Consider the following 12,966-nt stretch of genomic DNA (forward strand, 5'->3'; position numbering starts at 1 on the left):
AATGTCTTTTTTTCAGCTACTAGGGCCTCCTCTAGTCTCATGGTTTCACGAATACTAGCAAGACAAGCATGAGAATTCATCCTTTACATGACCTGGTAGGCCTACAAGAATGTTGAAAAAATGTCAGTTAGGGCTACGAATTCACCAAAGTTCCCTCTGAAACTATTACGCAGATCTGAACGATGGGAGTCCCAGGGCTTCTTGCGTTTCTACTTCGGGAACGTAAAACATGGAGGGAAGCGCTCTGCTCTGCATGTTCCACGCGCCAGGTCACTGGAGCCCTGCTCGGCAGTCTGGAAGGTCTGTTTAGGACTGCCCCGAAGGCCAGTTCCAGTGAATGAGTCTCCTCACCAGCAACCTGATATTCAGGTCAGATGCAGCTCAGGAGAGAGGCTTCAGTAATCAGAACCTCGTGGCTGAGAAAAGGCTCCCTGTGGGTTCTGATCAGAGATCTTGAGTGCTAACATAGGTGGAGCTCAGGGAAAGCTTCTGAGAGAGGGAAGAGACTACTAGGAAAAGATGTCCAGCAGAGAACACACTTGCTGTCTTCATCTGTACACTCATTGGCAAGTTTTTAAAAGTGCGCTGAAAGGGAATGCATTTTATTTATGCTTGTATACACTGGTGATCCATGCCAATGGAACATGGATTTAAAAAATCACAGAGAAGTCCAAAGTTAATTTTAGTTATTGCTTCAGTGTCCAAACCTCAGACTAACATGCTTAACACGACTTGGTTAGTTTGGGTGTGAAGAGCTTCAGAGCAAAGAAGGCTAAAAATACTGAAATGAATTAATAAGAGATGCAATAATAAGTCCTTCCTAGAGATGAATGGAACTCTGCATCTGGTTGCATGGTCTGCAGGTGGGAGTCTGGACAATGTCCTGTGATACTTCCTTTAAGACCTGGGATTCTATACATTCTAGAATGCCAGTCTTTGCTGCCCTGCCTCTTTTCTCTTCTTTATTCATCTTCTGTGGAGGAGAAAGTAAGCCCAAAGTTGAGCATCTCAAGACAAGTCAGAAGTGGATCAGCAGTTAGTGTTGTGGGTAACAGTGCAGTCTCTGCCCCCTGGATGCCTGGGTTGGTTTCCTGGCTCTGCCACTTACTAGCTATGTGACTGGGCAGATTACTCCTCCTCTGTGAGCCTCTGTGGTAATAAGTACCACACAGAAATGTTGTGAGGTTGAATTAACCTATATATAAAGCCCTCAGACCCGTGCCTGGAAAAATGATAAACAATTAATATTTGTTATTGCTATATACAATGCATGGAGAAGGCAATAGCACCCCACTCCAGTACTCTTGCCTGGAAAATCCCATGGACGGAGGAGCCTGGTAGGCTGCAGTCCATGGGGTCGCTAAGAGTCGGACACGACTGAGCAACTTCACCTTCACTTTTCTCTTTACATGCACTGGAGAAGGAAATGGCAACCTACTCCAGCATTCTTGTGTGGAGAATCCCAGGGATGACGGAGCCTGGTGGGCTGCCGTCTATGGGGTCGCACAGAGTCAGACACGACTGAAGCGACTTAGCATAGCATACCATAGCATATACAATGCAATTATTATTAGTTATTACTGACTGCTATCACATCTGGGGAAATATAATCATATAGTACCTTCTATCTGAGCAAAACCAGTAGCAGGTTCTTTAATGATCACAGTCTACTTAACAGGTACCAAAATGACAGAAAGAAGAGATGGGTAACTTTGCTAAGCCATGCTCTGAATAAGGTCCCCTAACTGCACCCAACTCTTGAGAATATTATCCAAGATAAATGGTATTTGCCTCTTGTGTTATAATGAAGGAGGAGGAGAATCCCCATGGGCAGAGGAGCCTGGCGGGCTACAGGCCATGGGGCTGCAAAAAATCAGACACATTATAATGAAGATCAAGATTTGAATTAATATTTTATGCTTTAACAGCCTTCAAGGGCAATTTGGGAACAACATTAACTCTCTCTCTTTAGGGAAAGAACACAAATAACTTTGGCATCAAGGGGACATAAAACCATTAAGTTCTTAATAAATTCTTTTTTTTTCTGGCCTAGTTGTACGTTTGGTTTCTTAGCCTAGCTGATCAAAGTATAAAACAACCAAGATTTCAAAAACATTTTTAAACTGAGTACTTTACTATCTTAAGAGTGTGGAATCTAAGAAGTAACGATAATTCTCTTTTGGAGAATAATGTGTGTATCTGACTGATGCACAATGGTGCACAAGCCGGTTTTCCTATGCATGTCTTTTACTTGATGAAGGCTATCAGGTAACCTGGGCTTCCTTGGGCCATGATTTTCTCATTTATGAAACAAGGTGAGAATACCTAACTTCTCCATCTCCAAGGTTGATACAAGGTGGATTGGAGTTCTCAGATTTCATGGCATGGCAAACACTTTGGAAAACCAAAAATACTTATACAAAGTGAATTTACTTACTGACATCAGGTCATACTACTATAAATTATTTTATTCTATTAGAGAAAAACTAAGACATTTGTTTTCCTTTGAAGAAATAACACAGCAACCTAGTGGTAAACAAACATCTTTAATGTTCGTTTCTTCTTCCTCATCACCTTCAGTTTTGCCCACACATGAACCCCTTCCCCTGTCCCAATACTAAAGTGATCAAATCATGACCATAGAGACAGAATATTTGAGATACCCAAGACTCCATGGACATCTCTTCCCCTGTGGTGATTCCTAGTTCTTCTTGGAGACCACTGGGGTCTCTAGAGGCTTAATTTTTTTTTTCCTTCCATCCAGAGGAGGATAGAGGGAGGGACAGAACTTGTGGGAGAGAAGGCAGAGAGAGTTTTTTCTTTCATCATAAAATGTCCTTTGTAAAAAATATGATATACACACACACATGTATAAAACATATCCAGTGCAATTGCAATTGTTGTGCCAAACACTGGGAAGTGCCACCTTGGTCGATGTATTTCTGGAGTTTTAAACAGTTGTCCTACGACAGCTGCATTTCAGTAAGACTTGGGCAGGTGGCTCCAGATAAGCCACTTGCCACTCACATTCAGGCTGAGGCTTCTATGTTCACAGTCCGAAGGAAAAGGTGTATCTTTGTGTCTGGAGTGGGTGTTGCAGGGAGAGAGTGGGCAGGAAGGGAGCTGGAGGCTACAGGTGAGGAAGAAAGAATTGGCTTCTTTTGACTTCTCTACCATATAGTCTTCGATGCAAATACAAAGACATTTTCAATGTGAGGATATTGAAGTCAGCAGTGCTGTGATCCCACTACTTAATGAAACAATTCACACCAGCACAAAAAATATTCACACCAAAACGTCTCTTTTTCTTTCCTTCTTTCCAAGAAAACCATGATATCTTGTCACCTGAGTGATCTCACCACGGATAGTTCCAGTGATTTGCCCAAAAGTCACTGAGCGTCATTCAGAGTCTTTGGGTCTGCTCTTTTGGCAGAAGGCATTCTTTTTAGATGAAAACTCTGTCGCGTGTGTTTTGGTTCTCCCCGATACACGGAGCAGTTTGAAGTCTCTGCCTTCCCCCATGTCCTCATCCATGAAGTGAGAGGCACAGATGCTGAGCCTCCATGGCTGGTCAGAAGGGAAGGGGCAAGGGGAAGGTCAGCAGATCAGCTCAGGAGGGATGCACCACAGAGGGAATAACGACGAGCTGCAAACCAAGATCAGAAGCTGTTACAAACCCACTTGATTTCAGCTCTGAGTGTCACCAATTGCGCTATGCAGAGACCTACAGGGAAGAAGGTGGGCTGTCTAAAACCAGTACAGATCCTTGCTTTTGTCCTGAGGCTGCAAACCTGAAAACAGAGAGAAAATAAAAGGGAGAGAGAGAGAGGGAGAAGAGACAGACAGAGGGAGAGAGAAGGGGGTGGGGAGGGGAAGGCACAAGATATTTAAAGAAAGAGAAAGACAGACACCACTGTTTTATTGTGAAAGTCACAGAATTCATCTAAAGAGCATGAACGAAAGTAAAAGCAAAGCAAACAAATGTCACATCTGCACCTGAGGGAACAGAAAGCGGGGCAAGACTACAAGCCAATTTATTATGCAATTTTTTTTTTCATTTTGCCCTAAAAATAAAGCAAACAAAAAAGTAAACCCTTATTTGAATGTACCTTTCAAATTCAACTCTTTAAGCTAGGGACGCAATATTATCACTAATAACGTATTCTTGTTAAGTTTTCTGTTTTCAAGAGACCTATGTCATTTAGCAATTAAGTTGTTATCAGTCATGGGTCATATTTGTATGACTTGTAACTATCACTAGGTGACAAGACCCTCTCCGCCCCTCAAGTTGTAGAGGATTTTAAACTACATTCTTAGCAGGTACTCTAGATCAGCGCTGTCCAATAGAAACAATGGAAGCCATGGGTATAATTCTAAATTGTCTGGCAGCCACATTGAAAAAAAAAGTAAAAAGAAACAGGTGAGAATTAATTTAGTAATATATTTTATTTAACCCAATATATATTTAGTATGCAATGTTGAAACATGCAATCAATATAAAATATAATGAGATGAATTTTACATTCTTTTTGGGGACAAAGTCCTGAAATCCAGTGTGTATTATACACTTACAGCACACCCCAATTCAGCCTGGCCACGTTTCATGTGCTCAGCCGACACACGTGGCTGCTGGCTACGGTACTGAACAGCACAGAGCTAGAACCTCTCCGACAAATTTTATTCTTAAAAAATCCTCTGTAATATTAACCGGCCACTTTCTCATTTTGTCCACACCGATGACAGAGTCATCTGTCTGCTGAAACACAACCCTGCTACGTGCAGACCTTCGCGCCTCAGGGTCACTGGGGTCTCCAAGGAGAGCTAAATGGGGTCCCCGGCTCAGCCCAGTTTGGGGCACAGGGCAGGAGGGGCCCGGGGATGCCACATCCCCTCTCCCGCTTACCTGAGTCCACGCTGAGGCCCAGACCCCCAGGCACGTCCCCCGCGGGGCTCGCGAAGGGTCCCCCGGGCGCGGCCCACGCCGCGCTGGCCGGCTCGCCCTTGGCGGAGAGCTCGCAGGGCGGGCTGCCGGGCGCGGGGGCCGGGGCCGGCGCGAGGCGGGCCGGACGCCCGGAGGCGGCGGGCATCAGCAGCGGCCCGTAGCGCGGGTCGAAGTGCGGCGCGTAGACCTCGTGCACGGCGGCGGGCCGCGGGTAGGCGGCGGCCTGGGCTCCGAGGGCGCCGCCCAGCGCGTACGGATGGTGCGGGTGCGCGTGGTGCGGGTGCGCGTGGTGCCAGGGCTCAGCCGTGCCCTGGTGCAGGTGGCCGTGCAGTGCGGCCGGCGAGTAGGGGTCGGCGGCGGCGGCGAAGGGCAGCTCCGAGTGCGCGGCGGCCAGTGGGCTGCCCAGCGGCGCGGGCACCGGCGTCTGGTAAGCGCTGTTCCAGAAGGAGGCGGGGAAGCTGCGCTGGCTCATGGGGTAGGAGCCGTCTTCGGGCGAGCGAGGCGGAGGGAAGGGAAGAGAGAGAGAGGAGCGCGTCACCGTCGGGAGACGGTCGCCGACCGACCCCGCGCGGCCGCCGCAGAGCTGATCGCTCCGGTTGGGCGAAGGGCGGGAAGGGCGCTTGTCTCGCGGGGCTCCGGCCTGGGAACGCGAGGTCGGGGAGTGCCGCTCCCTCGCAAGTGGCGGACGTATTCCCGCTGCGGGAACCCCGCGAGTGGTGGGGAGAGGAACTGCGGAGCTTCCTTCCCCAGCCCCAGTTTCGGGGCGCGGGGAGCTTCCCTCGGACTCCTATCCGGGCCACCTCGGGCAAGAAGCGGCCTCGCCTTCCCGGCCCGCAGCCTCTTCTCAAGCTAAAGCTACCTCTTCCCGCTCTTGGTTGGTCGCCTAGCGATCTCACTACCCCCTCTCGCATTTCAGCCTCCCTTGCTCCAGAAATCGTGCCCCTCCAAGGCCTCTGATAGACTGGAAGTCCATCGACATATTTCGGAGTCTTGCTATTATTGGCCTCCTTTCTAGAAACTTTCTTTCAAAAGGCTTTTTTTTTTTTTTCTAGAAAGTAAACTTGATATGTTAAAAGTGTAGCTGTATTATTTGCACAGAGGGACACTAACGGACAGGTCTTTTCCGTTTTAATGAACAAACTTTATGCATCAAAGTGTGGGCGCCAGGAATAATATAATTATAATAATTATTATTGTCCGTGTCATTGTTGACCCCTAGTGTCTGGAAGCATTTTAAGTGAGAAGCATTTAGATCAAATTTGTTGCCTTAGTGGGGAGGAAAGGAAGGAAAGGCATTTAATGAAAAGGACCTTGGAGAAGGCATCTGCACTTCATAGTCGATAATTTAAAATGCTTCGAAAATGCATTCTAAGTAGTGAGCAGTCTATTAAAAACATTTAGGCAACTGGAGAATAAAAGGAATGTTTTGTTTTTGGATCTTGTCTAGGCAAGGCTTGTACAAATGATCAGATTTAAGGAAAAAATGGAAGGTCGATGGTTGTCATTTCCCCCAAAATGTAATACCTGTTTTCCTTTTTACAATAAAGTCCTCATTTCTCATCTTGGTACACATCAAAAACTAAGATTAGTGAGAAATTTTACCAAATAATAAATAATACCTCCACCCTTGTCTCGGTAATAAAGGGAGGTGGAGGTTTCAGAATAGAAGGGAGAGCTCCTTGACTTGTCCAAGAAGCCATTGTCCCAGGGTAGCTAAAGCAGGGTTTTGTGAGAATGATAAAGTAATAAAGAGGGGATGTGTTTGGGGAAAATCTTTAGAAGTGTTTTGGCTACCCTTAAAGTCTTATTTCTTTTTTACTTTACTTGCTTATTGAAAGACATTCTCTGCTTCAAGATTTCCCAATTAACTGAAATCTGGCGAAAGGCATAAGTAGGTTTTAGGAGACATTCTTCAGCAGGTTTTGCTTGCAATGCATTCTCAGACATTTTTCTTTGGAGATATTTTCAGAAAGGGACTAAGGGCCCTGAAAGCTATTGTACTTGAAGATCCACCTCCCCCACCCCCACCCCTGACTTGGGAAACCTCATATTTCCACAGCACATTTCCATATATTTTCTAGTTGCCTTACTGTCATCTCCAGGGGTAGTTAAGAGGGCAAGTGTTATTCTAATTTTAGAGACCAGTAAATAGAGTGACCTCCAAGAGGTTAAGAGACTTGCCCAAGGTCATATTGCTAGGGAGTGGTGGAATCCAATGCACAATCCAAGGGCTCCCAATTCAAAGCTATTGATTTTCCTAGGCCATTGCTCTGCTCTGCCTCCTCAAGAAGAGATCTTATGCCTGCCTGTATCTATTCCTCCCCCGATGCCCCATCTCACCTCTTCTCTAACACCTATAGTTCTTTCAGCTGCCCCTGCAGGTGGACCCCAGGCTGTGCGAGCTCTCAATCCCCTCTTGTTGGTGAGGCTCGTACTTACCCCGCCAGGGCCCGGAGCTCCGCGGGGCTTTGCTGCTTGTACAGCTTGGGGAATAGCTGCTAGGCTGGCTCAGGGCCCTGCTGAAGTGCTCGTCTACAACGGAGCTGATGTCTCCTTGGAAATAGGTGAAAAGGACGCAGCGGGAGTTGATGTACTCCGCCTCTGGTGGGCGCTCTTTCTCCGGGCTGCCTTCTTCTTCTTTTATACTAGCTGGAGTTTGGCTGGAGAAGGAGGAGCTGCCACTGCCGCTGCTGTTGCTGGGGCTGGCGTTGCACTCCTGGGCTTCTTGCATTTTGGAATAATAGGCTAGTTTCTGCTCAAAGGAGAAATAATAGAGAAGTCAATTTCAAAAGACATAACAAGTTGGGCTCTGACTGCACTCCCTCATCCGGATCCCTAAGGTAACCAGGAGCAACTGCCTTCTGTGAGTGCCTATGCCGGTCCTCAATAACCTCAATAATGTGGGCCTCAGTCCGCAGGCCTTTCAACCTGCAGCTGAACAAAGGTGGGGTTCCTGAGAGGTGGGGTCCTTCTTGGAGCTTGTCTCCCCAGAATTGTTGCTAGGACACAGAGAAAACTGTCTGAAGGTGTCAGGGTGAAGGTCCTGGAAGAAGCCTAAGCAGTTTGACCGCAGAGGCAGGCTCAAGGCAGATATATTTTTAAAATCAGGCTCCAAGGGTAAAGGGCACCCAAGTCCAGTTACAGCCTGACTGTTCCTTGCTGAGAATTCAGGGCAGACGTACAAGATGCAGGATTAAGCATCTTCGTGATAGAACATGAAGGTAACAAAATCCACTCCACACAACCAGGATGTAAAGGAAGAACTGCTATGGGGTATAAACATGGAATAACAACGTGATATGGATCAATTTAATAAATGGAAGTTGGTATGTGGTCATCCATGAACTGGCTATTTTAAAAATCTCAGCTTCTAGAGAGACCTTCTTTTGAGAAAGGAAAAGCCAGTGGGCTATTTCTACCCTCACCATCAGTGTGTATTGAGGAAAAAAAAAAAAAAAGAAAAGCAGCAGAGGATGATCTTGGCTGTGAGGTTGAGTAAATCATGACTGTCTGATAGTAATTTACAAAACCAAGTGTGGTTGCTGAAAACATTTTCTTAGCAATGAGCAATGGACAATGCAATGCTAAAGCAGTATGCAGACAGAGGTGTCCTTCAAGGGAGACCCTGATCATACAAAACTGAACAGAGATCTTGGTGATATAGATTGGCTGGGGATCAGGGAGGAGAAAGGACCAAACAGATAGAAAACCAACCCACCTTTTTCTCTTTGTAATACTCCCAGCCTGGGAAGAAGCTCATCTTAGACACTGAAGCTAAAAGACTGAAGTTATTTAGCTACATCACCATTTCTACCATATTCCCACTTGGCTTAAAATGAGAGATTCTGGTGGTTCCTAAAGTTAACATTGAGACTAAATAAACTCCTAGTTGCAAAGTTTTACAAAGGAGAGGAGGAAGGGAAAAAGCAAAAACCAAAAATGCAAAATCTACCCATTCCATCATTAATTCATCAGGAAATTTTCAAATATATATTTTGCAAGCAAAATTTGGCAAAAATGGGCTCAGGCACCGAGGTGTATTTCAGTTTTCCCAAAACAGGAGTCCAGGCTCTCACTTTGGAACCTGCTCAGGACTCCTAGGGGATCCCCCCTCCACCCACTGGAGTGTGTGATCTTATTCATTTCCTTGACTACTGTCACCAGTTTCAACTACATCAGCTGAGGACTGAAAGAAAAATGTTCAATCAGAAAATTCCCAGAGAATAGAAAAACTGGAATAATTAAACAAAATTTGAGGAGTTTGCAGAACCGGGGCCAGGGGTCCTCTCGAAAGTGAGTTTGTTGATGGCAAGGCAGCCGGATTCAGCTACTTAGGCTAGCGAAAGGCGAAGTATTAATATTATCTATGAAACTGGTCCCTACAGGGTCAATCATACCCAGAACTTTGGGTCAATAATCCCCAGAACTTTGCAAAGCAAAGATTACAAAGTTAGCGAGTTTCGTGCGGTTCTCTTTATAACGAATTCGCTGGTTCTGAAATTAACTGCCCTGATCGCCTAAGAATTGAAACGGGGATAAAAAAGGCTTTGATAAGCTTGCATGGATGAGAACGCGAGTCTTTACATCTCAGAAAGACAGAGGCAGACCCTTGCCTTTGTTTCGTCGTCACTCTCACCTTTGGGACCAAAGTTTGGTTTTCTCTGCGTGAGCTTTGCTGGCATCTCCGCGAGCCGGCACGGGGCTCGGAACAATCTGGAGTCCAACAGACTCCAAAGAAACAACGCGGTCCGCGAGATCCTGGACTGATTATTCCTAGGAAATCCGGGGCGCGCATTAGCAGGGCTTAGCTGCCTTCCCGAGAGAGCAAAGGGGTTACCTCAACCTATTGGGTGGCAGCGCAGGCAATCCCCGCGTCCGAGGCGCCCGCGGCTGGTCGGCCTCCCTTGGACCTGCGCGGAGGTACGGGGGTCCTCGGAGCACTGGCAGTACTAGGGGAAGCTGGGGCGCGCCACCTGTCTACACGGTCCGGACGAGAGGAGACACGTACCTGGTGGTAGGGGGTGTAGGCGGCTGCGAAGTAAGGCTGGGGAGGACCATAGACTTGGTACATAACATCCAGACAGCTCATGGCTTCCCGCAGCGGAGACTTTTAAGTGTTTTATCGTCAACTCTCCTCGGACGGCTGAGGGCAGGGATGCTGCCTGGGCGCCACTTGGACCCGAGCTCCCGAGTCATCCGCGGCGGAGCGAGGGTCAGCGCGCTCCGCGGCTCGGGATCCCGCTCGCACGCTGCCTTCCCACCCCTGCAGTTCCAGCCGCCACCGCGCTCCGAGCTGGAAGCGCCCGGGCTCCGGCTAGTGGGCATTTAAACCCCACGCGGGGCAGGCGTGCTGACGCCACTCCTGAGCCGCAGAGGCGGGGGGAGGGGGGCGTCGGGGGCGGGGACCGGGGGGCCAATGGAGTGAGAGGGACTAGGGACCGAGGGGCTGCCGGTGCGTTTTCCCGGGACACCCGGCGGCGAGCCTATGCCCAGGGGTGAGGCGACCTGCGCAGCCCGGAACTTGAGCGCTGAGACTTCGCACCGTTGAGGACTAGGGATTTTCCAGGCTAACGCCGGAGGGGCAGGAGGACGGAGAGGAGAGGGAGGAACCGGGGATCTTACATTTGGAGAGAGGAAGTTGTGGCGTGGTGGGGAAGGGTCTTTGGGGAGAGCCCCGACCTCACAGTGGAGAATTGAGCGTGTGCATCCGGGGTGACGAGGTGAAGAAGAGTCTCTGCGCTGGGCTCCTGCGGGAAGGAACGGTGCCATCCCCAGGAATCCCCTAGGAGATCCGAATCTTCGCAGATAGGATGTCAGAGTCCGGGAACTCCTCTCCGCGCGGAGGAGCTCCCTCTGCGGGGAAATGGCTGCGGCCGAAGCCAGTGTAACCATCGCCCTGGGGCACCTCCTTTGCGCCCCCTCGGAGCCGATCCACTGGCCGTCAGCTCCCACACCTCTCTTTTCCATTCACTGAGGCGGGTCCCTACTACCCTCTAGAGTAAGATCCCCGCCCCTTTCTCCTGGATGTCCTCCATCCGAACCCGCTGGGTCCGCGCTCTTCGCGCCCCGCCTCCGGCTTCTCCCGGTACACTCTGCTTTCGAGGAGTCCAGGAGCCTTACCCAGCCCCCCGGCCGCGCCGAGTCTCCTCGGCCGGCATCCTTTTAAGTTTCAGTAACTTTTTGGAACAAGGACTCGTTGGCTGCAAGAGGAATTATCTTAGGCACTTGCAGGGAGATCAGAGAGGGCTTTTGCTGACTCTTCAGTCGGTAGTAACAGCAGCTGTGAAAGAGGATATACTCCAATTGTGAAACGCCTTGCGCATCGCCGTTCTCTTTACTTTTCAGAGAGCTCTCCCGGCTCGGACCGGCTTTCTGCGACGCTTTCTTCCTTTTCAAGCACCCCTCCCCCAGCTCTGGTGTGCTCGGTCCTTAAAGTTTAGGAATGTATTGAGACGAGGCTTTTTATACATCCGGTCAGGCGGGGGAAACCACGTTACGGAAATACCTGTGGGGCGTACTTGGAGAGTAGAGCGGGTAGCGTTTGCGAGCTTTGAGAGCCCAGACCCAAGGAAGTGACAGTGTGGATTACTGATAGAAATGAACTCTAGTGAATAACTAGAGTTTAAATAGTTTAAATACAACAGAAAGTCCCACAGTGATTCACAGGCTATTAAAAACTGCGAACAAATGCGCCTTTAAAGATACATTTGTATTTACAACACATTGTATTTACAATACATTTGTATTTTAAGCCAAATAGTTTTGGGGTTGAATTTTGGTTTTGCCCGATTTATAAGTTGGCTTCATATCTCCAGTTCGGTTTATAAATGGTGAGAAGTCCTCAGTGACTGAAATGTTTTTTTCTTTTTTAATTAACTATAATGCAGTTCATTAAAGAAAATTAAAATAAAGACACCTCTGTGGTACAGTTTCAGGCAAGTCTGCTTTTAGCGGCCGGACTGTCTTGTGGCTGAGCTCCGCGGTTTCTGCAGCCTACCGCGGTCCGGGCGCACAGGTGAGGCAGAAAGAACATCCCTCCCACCGTTACTCAGGAGGGCAACAACCGCTTTATCCGTTTCTCTTCTGGGGACAAAAAAGCGAACACTCCAGGGAAGACCACCCTCGTTGCTGGGACCACTCCGCTTCGCACTGCCCTAGGCCCAGGGTGGGCTCGACCCGCAAGCCCCGGGTCAAGTGTAAGGGCAGCGCAGCGCTGCGTGCGGGAACGGATCACCACCAGCCGGCGCAGCCTCCGTGAGTCACACTCCCCGCTTTCGCTCAGGTCCCGCTGTCCATCCTGAACATACGAGTTTCGACTCTGGCTTCCTTGGGTTAGGGCATCTCTAGGCCCGAGCATTCGTCGCCTGAGCGCGCTCCTTGCCTCGCAGCCTGGGCTCCGCAGCGTGGCCAGAGGCTGGCAGTACTGAGCTGGGAAAACCGGTAGGAAGCGGGCACCGAATCGCAGGTCTAGCCAGTGCCAGGAAGCTGGAAACCTGTCCCTGACTACTTCCTAGTAACCACCTCCTATCCCCCGTACCTCCTCAGGTTGACATTTTAATTCTACTTTGGCCATGAACTTTACCTTTCCCACAAATGCAGGAAACACACACACACACACACACACACACACACACACAAAACCAAAAAAACCTTTCAGACTCAGCAAGGCCCAACGAATTGTTATTTTTCACAAGCATTATAGGAGCAACGATTTCCCACATCTTGAAGGAAGGAAGAAAAGAGAATGTGAGGCCAGCTGCCCCGGGCTGGTTTCTGTTCACAGTTCTCAATCCTCTCTTAAGGGAAACAGGTTTTAAAAACATCACTGAACCTAACTAATGGTCCAAGGGACTCTAAAGAGTCTTCTCCAGCACCACAGGTAGAAAGCCGTGCTTTGGCGCTCAGCTTTCTTTATGGTCCAACTCTCACATCCATACATGACTACTGGAAAAACCACAGCTTTGACTACACAGACCTTTGTCAGCAAAGTAATGTCTGGGCTTTTTAATATGCTGTCCAGATTT

General features: G+C 48.7%; 1 protein-coding gene across 3 annotated transcripts; it reads right to left on the reverse strand.

Annotated features, from left to right (window-relative positions):
- Positions 1–2,527: 2,527 nt before the first annotated feature.
- On the reverse strand, positions 2,528–10,232 carry VGLL2 (vestigial like family member 2). Of its 3 annotated transcripts, none has more exons than XM_061427479.1 (4): positions 9,951–10,232; positions 7,382–7,694; positions 4,904–5,428; positions 2,528–3,791 (listed from the first exon to the last, which is right to left on the reverse strand). In XM_061427479.1, exons 1-4 carry the CDS (start codon positions 10,029–10,031, stop codon positions 3,748–3,750), a joined length of 963 nt encoding a protein of 320 aa, XP_061283463.1. In that variant the 5' UTR covers positions 10,032–10,232; the 3' UTR covers positions 2,528–3,747. The 3 variants fall into 3 exon arrangements, with proteins under 3 accessions (XP_061283463.1, XP_061283464.1, XP_061283462.1); XM_061427480.1 differs by having other exon boundaries at positions 2,528–3,646; positions 9,951–10,231; XM_061427478.1 differs by having other exon boundaries at positions 2,528–5,428.
- Between the last annotated feature and the right edge of the window lie 2,734 nt (positions 10,233–12,966).

Source organism: Bos javanicus, chromosome 9 (assembly GCF_032452875.1).
Source record: "Bos javanicus breed banteng chromosome 9, ARS-OSU_banteng_1.0, whole genome shotgun sequence".
NCBI lineage: Eukaryota > Metazoa > Chordata > Mammalia > Artiodactyla > Bovidae > Bos > Bos javanicus.

Excerpts from the sequence above, each read along its gene's own strand:
- VGLL2 (XM_061427478.1), bottom strand. The coding sequence starts at position 10,031 with ATGAGCTGTCTGGATGTTATGTACCAAGTCTATGGTCCTCCCCAGCCT. Across the intron at positions 7,695-9,950 it reads CCTACACCCCCTACCACCAG|AAACTAGCCTATTATTCCAA; the intron begins GTACGTGTCTCC and ends TCCTTTGAGCAG. Across the intron at positions 5,429-7,381 it reads GAGCTCCGGGCCCTGGCGGG|ACGGCTCCTACCCCATGAGC; the intron begins GTAAGTACGAGC and ends GCTCGCCCGAAG.